At 41.6% G+C, this 10,012-nt stretch overlaps 1 protein-coding gene across 1 annotated transcript; it reads left to right on the top strand.

Annotated features, from left to right (window-relative positions):
• Window positions 1-7,018: 7,018 nt before the first annotated feature.
• Window positions 7,019-8,073, top strand: LOC138926858 (uncharacterized). Its single transcript, XM_070282449.1, has one exon. The coding sequence runs from the start codon at window positions 7,077-7,079 to the stop codon at window positions 7,899-7,901; it is 825 nt and encodes a 274-aa protein (XP_070138550.1). The 5' UTR covers window positions 7,019-7,076; the 3' UTR covers window positions 7,902-8,073.
• The last annotated feature ends 1,939 nt before the right edge of the window (window positions 8,074-10,012 follow it).

The following is a 10,012-nucleotide window of genomic DNA, read 5'->3' as shown; positions in this document are numbered from 1 at the left end:
CACCGCTAATACATTCATTATGTGCTTATCTAGATTTGTCGGACGACGCGGACCCATCGAGAAATTGTATTGCGATAATGCCGCGAATTTTTCGGGCTCGTCTCACATCTTACATGACCTAATGAGCTGTAAGCGAGCTGTGGAAGGAAGGCAGCGTTACTTAAGGAAGACGAGCTCCAGACGGTGATCGTAGAAGTTAAAGCAGTGCTGAATTCGCGGCCGATTTTCGCTGACGGCTCAAGTCCAAACGATGGTGAAGCTATAACCCCTGGGCACCTCCTCGTCGGGACCAGCTTGGCGACCTTGCCTCCAGCATCCGCTCAGGCAAATGTGGAACCGAATTTATCGTTTCTTCTGCGCTGGCATCTGTTATCTGCGATAAAACAACGCTTTTGTTAGGATTGGTCACGAGACTACTTGTTGAGCTTACAACAATGCGTGAAATGAAATAAGGAGTCGCCAAATTTAACTGCTGGAACCGTTGTCGCAATTCAGGAGGATAACCTGTCACCTCAGACATGGCTTTTGGGCATCATCACAGAAACGATTACAGGTGCTGATGGAAGGGTCCGAGTGGCCATCGTCAAAACTAAAAATGGAATCTACAAACGTGCTGTCCATCGACTAGCACCCTTACCTATCAATTGAAGCCCTTCGGCCATTCAACGCGGCCGATGTTTAGTCGTAACTTGTTTATAAAAATAATATCTGTGGGAAATACTGAGAACTCACAACTTGGGCTACTTAGCTATGAGACGGGGTAAATAAAATAACCCCTAACGAGCCCGAGCTGCAAGATATCTACTTGTGTTCCTTACGTCCATGCCTTTGAGAAATATTTGAATTGTACCGCCTAAAGATATTATCACTCTGTTAAGTACTCGTTCTTGTTACTCGCTGTGTCGCAGTTTCGAATGAAAGAAGAGAAGGAGCAGATAGAAACTAGTAATAAATGAACTTCCATTGAATTCGGTTGATGCGTTTCTACTGGGACCATAGTTGCTGGCCGGAAACAGGCATTTTCGCAATTTGCCAATTTGATGCAGACAATACTAACATAACTAACATAATAACATATACATAAACCAATATTTTAAGTACACAGTATTTGTTATACTTTCATTCAAAACGGTATTTCCAAAAAAAACTGGAAAAAAAATTAAAAAAAAAAAGTTAAAAAATTTTGAATTATTTTTTCTGTTAAAAATATTTTCTTTTATTATTTGTTACGGGAAAAATTAAAATAAGAATGGCCCACGAGGCCAAGGGTCCCATCCCTTTCTCGGAGCAGCCCACTTTCAAGAGACCAAAAAAGAATCAAGAATTTCAAGAATATTTTACAATGAAAAGGATGTGCAAGTAAGTGATGAAGTAGAGGTTTTGGAAGTGGAGGACTTGACTGGACCAAATGTGAATAATTCAACGATTCAAATTCAAAATAGAAAAAAAAGAAGAAAAGAAAAGACAAATTTTTGCTTAGAAGAAAATTTGCAATTGGATAAAAATTAAATTTGGTAGGACATTTCTCACAAAGGGCCCTTTGTGGTCTATATTGACAAAATCGAAGATACTGGCTTAAAAAGCCGACAAAACAGAGTCCCAATTAACCCGCTAGATTTGAATGCTACACTTCTGAAACTCAAAATCAAAGACATTGTAACCAGCAGTAAGATTGGCTTCGGACGCTGCAGAGATGAGTTTAAGTCTGCTGCGGCAACTAATGACATTTTATTTTCAGATTTGAAAAATAATGGCTATGAACCCAAGATTTTAAAACACTTTATTTTTAAAATGGGTATTATTTTTTATATTCCTACAAAGTTTTCCGATTCCGAACTGCAAGAGTACATTTCCTCCTCTGTACCGATTCACGAGATCATTCGGGATAAATAGGATAAAGATAAATTTATTAACTTCTAGGGTTAAAATTCTCTTTAAAGGTACACAAGTTCGCAATAAAGTCGTCTTTTTATACACTAAGGTTAACGTTAGTCCGTATGTACCTTTCAGCCAATGTTATCGCTGTTTTAGGTTTAATCATTTTGATCAAAATTGCAAATTTTGATGATTTATCTGACCCTACCTCAATGAAAGATATGTGGGGAAAAATTCATTCCCTTAAACTTCATAAACAAATAAAACCTTCCAAAAGTACATTTTCTGAAACGGACCACTACGCTTTTCTAAGTCAAATAGCAACAGTTCCTAACACTGCTATTTGTTCTGATGATATTTTCCCTGACGACCTACTTTACACAAATTCTATCTCAAACTTCACATATCGTGAACTTCTTATCTTTCTCAAATCCCTTAACCTTGATTCTGCTAAGGGACTCGGTAAGATTTCATATAGAATGCTCCTAGCCTTACCTACTGTCCAATTAGAAAACCTTGTTTCCTTGCTTAATTCTACTTTAGACCAAGGTAATGGTCCAGATAAAAGCTATTCTTATACCAAAGAAAAACCTTGACTCTTTGTAATTACAAACAATAGACCTATTTGCCTTGTAAGTGTAATTTTCAAATGTTTAGAGGGCTTAATTAAATCGAGTATGGAGAATCACATTAATAGACACGATTTTCTCCCTCCAAGGTCCTGTGCTTTTAGGAAAAACCATTCAACATCGCAATGTATCAATGATGTGATCAACACTATAGCTAATTTAAAAGCTCGTGGCTTCCATGTTACAGCAGCAGTTCTTGAATTAAACAAAGCGTTTGTTGCGGTCTAAATTCCTATCCTAGGTAGAAAATTAGTTAATTTAGGTTTTAACCACTCCCATATTAAATGTATTATCAATATCCTTAATAAAAAAATGTTAACTTTGGGCAAGGCAGAGGTTACAGTAAATAAAGGGGTTAGTCAGGGAAGCTGTCTTAGCCCAATTTTATTAACCTTTACACTCTTGAGCTTCATAATCTCTTTCCAGTACGCGGACGATTTTTTTTAGTCTGCTATGATAAGGTTTTTTCGTTGGCTGAATCTAATTAAGGCAGAAAGTTAATCTCTTTATGAATATGTGTAATTTAATCAATCTTACATTTAATGAAAATAAAATAAGAGGTCTTCTAAGTTTAAAGTGTATCTTCTTCTAAGGTTAAAGTGTAGCCACGATACACTTCTTCTAAGGTTAAAGTGTATCTTCTTCTAAGGTTAAAGTGTAGCCACGATACTTTAGTGTAGCCACGATACACTTTAACCTTAGAAGAAGATACATGTTGGGTCAAGCAGCAAGCAACTAATTTAAACACAACAATTAATAAGTAACTGATGTTTTGCTGGTCGCAAGCCGACTCTCTTTCGGCCGCTCGGCTTTGCTACTTCGGCGCTTATGGTTAGCGAGCATCCGCTCAGCCTATTCTGCAAGGTTGGCGCCACTCTCGTTCGTACTTTTACTGCGCTCGCATCCTAAATTGGATTTCAAATATTGTACATAAATCCTAATTTCATATGCGGCCTGAATAAAGTTTATAACGTTGAACTTAATTAAATTCTGATTTTTTTATTTTTACGGCATCGAAAACTCTCGATGACCAAACATTGGTGACCCCGACGTGATTGTTAATATATTTATATACCCATAAACAAAAACAAAACAATTTTGTAAACAGTGTTATGTGAAATTATCATTATCAAATTATCATACGTGTCTAATAAGTTTATTTACAATAATAAACAAATTATAATATATTATTATATTATACATACATACAGGCATAAACATAAACGTTAGTTCACAAGCACACATACATATTTACGATCCACAACGCAAGTGCATTCGCCCGCGCATAGACTTCATACAAACATACGATCCACAACGCAAGTGCATTCGCCCGCGCATAGACTTCTAGCTTCATATATATATACATTCCACAATTCCGCTACGGTTCTAAGTCACAGTGGGACAGATCGTGTTCGCCGCTAGCAAATAAAATTTATTTCGGTTCTTCGGAACTCAATATAATAAATCATGAACTCCAGCGGCGCCGTCACAGGAGCACCCACTCCAACCCGGAGTGCAATTTTAAAGTGCAAGGCCCTGGGTATTCTCCAGGACTTACAGAGGATCCAAGGAGCTCTTCAGCCTATTTCCAAGGTGGACGATGCCATGCTACACGTGCGACATGGTCAGATAGCCACCATGTTCAGCGACTTCAAGGCCATCCACGGGGAGCTTGAGGATTTGGACATTTTGCAGATCAGCAGTGACCTTCGATGGACTGTTTCGGAGCTCGTAGCGACGATGCAGGCGGAAATTGAGCACGAGACGACCCTTCGCTCATCTCGAATTGCTGCCCACTCCACCCTTGCCAACGGAATGTCCACCATGCAGGCTGACCCAGGGTTAGGTCAAAGTTTTCAAGTGCTGCCTCCTTTGCCGCTCCCTACGTTCAGCGGTGGATACTCGGAATGGGCTGAATTTTACTCGATCTTCTCTACCATAGTCGGCAGCAATCCTCGTATTAGTAAGGTGGAAAAGTTGCAAAGGTTGCGATCTTGCCTTCGGGAGTCCGCTTTCGAAGCAGTTCGTTCCTTGGAAGTCTCCGACGAGAACTATGATGTTGCGCTGAATTTATTGGAGAAACGATTTAATAACCGTCGCTTAATATTTCAGGCACACGTGAACGAGATTCTGGGCCTCAGTCTCTTGGAAAGTGGCTCAATAGCAGCTCTTCGAGGTCTTTCGGACAAATTCAATGCCCATATGCGAGCCTTACAGAATTTGGGTACTTCAGTTCAGATCGCCAGCTGCATCATCGTCCAAGTTCTGCTTCAAAGGTTGGACCCAGCTACCCAGGCCAAGTGGGAGGAGAGTCAAAACTCCTCAGGTTCAGACGCCATCCCTACTTGGGAGTCGATGGCCGAATTTTTGGAGCAGCGGTGTAGGACGCTGGAGGCTATGGACGTGACCATGGCTGCATACGCCCCGGACGCTCATGTGGGAAGGCGTCGAGGTGCAAATAATGGTAGATCATCCTTTATTGTTACTAATTCACTTCCCTCTACCTGTGCTCTATGCGGTGGATGGTCCCATATAATGTCTGCATGCCCCCGATTTCTATCAATGCCCCCTGAGATTCGCCTTGGTGAGGCCAGGCGACTCGGTCTTTGTCGGAAGTGTCTGCAAACGGGCCATCACATGCGTGAGTGCCTCGCTGCTAGTTGTCGCAGTTGTGGAAGGAGGCATCACAGCCTGCTGCATTTCCTGGAGCCGCCGGCATCTAGCGGCCAGCCTTTGGTTGGTCCTCCCACGTCAGCCATAGCCGAGGTCGCCGATCCTGCAGCCTCTTCGCCGTCCACTGCTAATGCACTAGTTGCTCAAAGTCGCAGCGGCGATATATCGTTGCTTGCTACAGCGAACATTTTTGTTCGTAGTCGCGCTGGATCCCTTGTTCCATGCCGAGCTTTGTTGGATTCTGGATCTCAGGTGCACGTGATCACTTCCCGTGGCCTGAGGACTGCTATCTTCAGTGTATTCTTTGGCGGGATTCCACCCAGGATGAGTTACAGGTTTTTAAGCTGGACACGGTCACCTACGGAACGAAGCCTGCCTCATTTTTAGCAGTTCGGACAATGCATCAGTTGGCAGATGATGAGCAAATAATGTTTCCAAAGGGGGCCGAAATTCTGCGTCGCGACTTTTATGTGGATGATCTGCTTTCCGGAGGCGACTCTATAGATGAAGCTATTAGCATAATGCAGCAAACATCCGCGATCCTTGCCAAAGGCCATTTTCGGTTAAGGAAGTGGTGCTCCAATGTTGCTGACGTTCTGGATAAGGTGCCTGAAGAAGATCGGGAGTCTTTCCTAAAGTTTGATGATGGTAGCAACTTCACAAAGACACTGGGTCTTGCTTGGGATCCTGCAACTGACCGCTTGCTATTTTCTTTTGAAGGGATTCAGTCAATCTCAAAGCCCACTAGGCGCATTGTGCTTTCTTCAGTCGCTCGGCTTTATGACCCCTTAGGCCTTGTTGGTCCTGTAATTTCAAAGGCAAAGATCTTTCTTCAGAAGCTGTGCCGTGAGAAGTTGTCCTGGGATGAAAGTCTTCCTCAAGCTCTTCACTGCGACTGGAATATGATTTGTAGCAGCTTTGGTAGTACGCAGCGCGCCGAATTCCCTAAATGGGTGCTGACATCGAAATCCGAGGTGGAGGTCCATGGATTCTGTGATGCCAGCATTGAGGCGTATGGGGCATGCGTTTATGTCGTGTCCAAGGGCGCAGGATCTGCAAGCTATTTACTCTGTTCGAAGTCCCGAGTTGCGCCGTTAAAGACTGTTACAAGAGACGAGGCCAACCGCGGTCCCATCTGAGAGATCAACCCTGGAGTTACGTGCAAGGGTCCTGCTCATTCAGTCTCCGTACGTGGATATAACAGCGGTTTCTAAGTACGCTAATTCGTTTCCAGCACTGCAGAGGGTATTCGCTTACGTATACAAGTTTTCTCAACGAATTCACCACAACGGTGTTACGGCTAGCGATATAAAATCTGGAACACAGCTGTTATTGCGGCTAGTGCAACGTGTGCATTTTTGGGAGGAAATAAAGGCTCTTCAAAATGGAAAAGACATAGCGGTATCCAGTGCCCTTGCCTCATCCTCTCCCTTCTTGGACAAATTTGGACTGTTGCGCGTAGACGGTCGGCTAAAAAATTCGTCGTTGGATTTTGATAAACAGCATCCAATTATACTTCCAAGAAGCCATCCAGTTACGCGGGCTATAATTGTTGACTTCCATGAGCGAAATTTACATACGGGACCTCGCGCACTGTTGGCAATTATTCGGTCCCAATATTGGCCAATTGGGGGGAGAAAAACCGTGACGAAGGCATTACACAAATGCATCCGATGCTTCCGGACTCAGCCACGGCTGTTGCAGCACATTATGGCTGATCTCCCGGAGGAAAGAGTTTGCGGCTCCCAGGTCTTCGGAGTCACTGGTGTGGATTTTTGTGGACCGTTCTATTATAAGCCGGAAGTGCGTAATAAGGCTCCAGTAAAATGTAACATTAGCATGTTCATTTGTTTTGCTACCAAAGCCGTCCATCTGGAGCTTGTAAGGGATCTGTCCACAATGTCTTTTTTGCAGGCTTTGAAGCGTTTTATATGCACCCGCCGAAGTCCTCAACATATTTGGTCTGACAACGCAACCAACTTTGTTGGAGCCAAAAACGAGCTAAAGGAGCTGCGCCGATTATTTCTAAGCAAAGAGCATCAACGGTCACTGCTGGAGTTTTGCTCTATGGAGTCCATCGAATGGCATTTTATTCCTCCTCGATCTCCGCATTTCGGTGGTCTGTGGGAAGCGGCTGTTAAAACCGCCAAGCACCATTTTTACCGAGCTGTCGGATCTGCAGCTCTGGGATTCGAGGAGCTGCGAACGCTGCTGTGCCATATTGGGGCTGTTATAAATTCACGACCCTTATTGTCTCTTTCAGAAAATCCTGCAGACCTTGATGTTCTGACCCCGGCTCATTTTTTAACTGGTGGTCCGTCAGTCAGCTTTATCGAGCCTGATGTCACAAAGCTGAACTTCAACCGGTTGGACAGCTGGCAGCGCGTGTCTTTCCTGCAGCAGTCTTTCTGGTCCCGATGGAAAGAGGAGTACCTAAGTCTTCTCCAGCAGCGCTCCAAATGGCGCGCCTCCGGTCCTGCCTTGGCCCCAAACGATGTGGTGCTAGTAAAGGACGATAATCTACCTCCGATGAAATGGCCGCTTGCGAGAATAATGGAGTTAATCCCTGGTCGGGATGGTATCTTTCGAGTGGCGGTGATAAAAACCTCATCTGGAATTACCAAGCGAGCAGTGACTAAGCTGTGCCTTTTGCCCCTTAAGGATGAAGTTGGAGTAGAAGCCCCAACTGGGGGGAGAATGTCGGGTCAAGCAGCAAGCAACTAATTTAAACACAACAATTAATAAGTAACTGATGTTTTGCTGGTCGCAAGCCGACTCTCTTTCGGCCGCTCGGCTTTGCTACTTCGGCGCTTATGGTTAGCGAGCATCCGCTCAGCCTATTCTGCAAGGTTGGCGCCACTCTCGTTCGTACTTTTACTGCGCTCGCATCCTAAATTGGATTTCAAATATTGTACATAAATCCTAATTTCATATGCGGCCTGAATAAAGTTTATAACGTTGAAATTAATTAAATTCTGATTTTTTTATTTTTACGGCATCGAAAACTCTCGATGACCAAACAATACACTTTAACCTTAGAAGAAGACCTGTTAATGTGTGAGGTTGAAAAAATTGATTTTTTTTTCACATATTTCGATAGTATTGTTTTTTAAGAATGTACTGTTAAAGTTTCAAATAAAAATATCAAATAATGACAGAGATACAGCCCATAATCGAGAGCGCGCCTACACCGAAAAGTATGAGTTTCTCGGTAGCGTCTAAACTTTAAACGCGTTTTTCTCGGAACGACATTTTTGTGTGCGGCGTAGGTGATTCACAAAATTCTATGGTACCGATCTAGCTGAAATAGTTTTTTTTTCATCATTAATTTAAGATAAATTTTTTAAATTTAAAAAAATTTTTTTTTTTGTGAATTCGCCATTTTGTTGTTTATTGATACTTTGAATTCGCCACAGCTAAAGAATTAGCCAAATCCTTCGCATACCGACATCCAACTGCTTCACTCTTACCTCTTTTATACTCATACACTAAAACCAGCTTTAGTAGAATCTATACTAAATATATAAACATTTTTAATCATATTGCTCCCATCAACCCTATTTTTACTTTCCCCCGCAATTTATCCCTAGACACACATTTTTTTAAAGGTACCTGCGTTAACAAAAAGCAAGCTAATGAAGTCATTATTTTTACTTTACTAAACGAAAAATTGTATTCACTTAATAACATGCACATGGAAATTTTTTACACAGACGGTTCAGTTTCGCAAAATTTTTAAGGTTATGCATTTGTTTATTCAAATTCAAATACTGTTGATAGTTTCTTTACTAACAAAAAGCTTTCGTATATGACCGCTGAACTTCAAGCCTTGGAAAAAGCAATTGATTTTTCTATTTCCAACTGCTTTCCGAAGATAGCCATACTGACGGATAGGCTTGGCGCTATTCAAACGCTAAGAAGCCCTGGTTAAATAAAACGGATATTTTCGACCGTATAGACAAAAAACGATTAAATAGAATCCTTAGCGGACATGCGTTCGCTTACCTGGCATAGAGGTTAACCGTGATCACGAAGGCGGCTCCTCCGGAGAGGAAATGTGAATAACTATAACTATTCCTAATGTGAATAACTCGTGCGTGTAATTTTTGGCGTGTAAATATTTCACATCTTATTTTAAATTGTTCAAAATACTCAAATATTCGCCGCCATTTTGCAACACTTTTAAAATATAATGATATTTATCGCTTCTTTGCAAATGAACCAATCGACAACTACATATCCCTTGATATACCCTTGCAGTTAAAACCGGATATATATCGCAAACATCGGATATTGTTGGCCGATCCTGATGAGAATATGATAATATAACCCAATTTATTATAATAAAAAATCTAAAAAAAAGTCCCAAACTTCAAAAATACCAAAGTTGGTATTCCTACCAAAAACCATTTCCGATCGTTCAGTTATATGGCAGCTATAAGATATAGTCGACCGATCCTTATGAAGTTTGGTAGGTCGGATTCTATCTTCAAAAACACAAAAGTTGGGTCATTTCCGATCGTTCAGTTATATGGCAGCTATAGGATATAGTATGCCGATCCTTATGAAATCAGTCGTAATGTCGTAATGTTTTGCCAAAAATAGCTTTCGTGTCAAATTTGAACTCTCTAACTCTGAAAACACAAAAGTTATTCAATTTCCGATCAATCAGTTATATGGCAGCTGTAGGATATATATACATGATCATCGAACTACCGAACTGAGCGGACGAGCTTTGTCCGAGCTTCGGGAAAACTGCACCATAATAAAGTTTACCAAAAAACTTGGGTAACCCAATATAAGTGAAAAGACGCTGATTTACAATTTATTAAAAG

This window comes from Drosophila bipectinata, chromosome 4, assembly GCF_030179905.1.
Source record: "Drosophila bipectinata strain 14024-0381.07 chromosome 4, DbipHiC1v2, whole genome shotgun sequence".
NCBI lineage: Eukaryota > Metazoa > Arthropoda > Insecta > Diptera > Drosophilidae > Drosophila > Drosophila bipectinata.
Note: the sequence above shows the minus strand (reverse complement) of the source record. Positions and strands in the feature narration are given on the sequence as shown.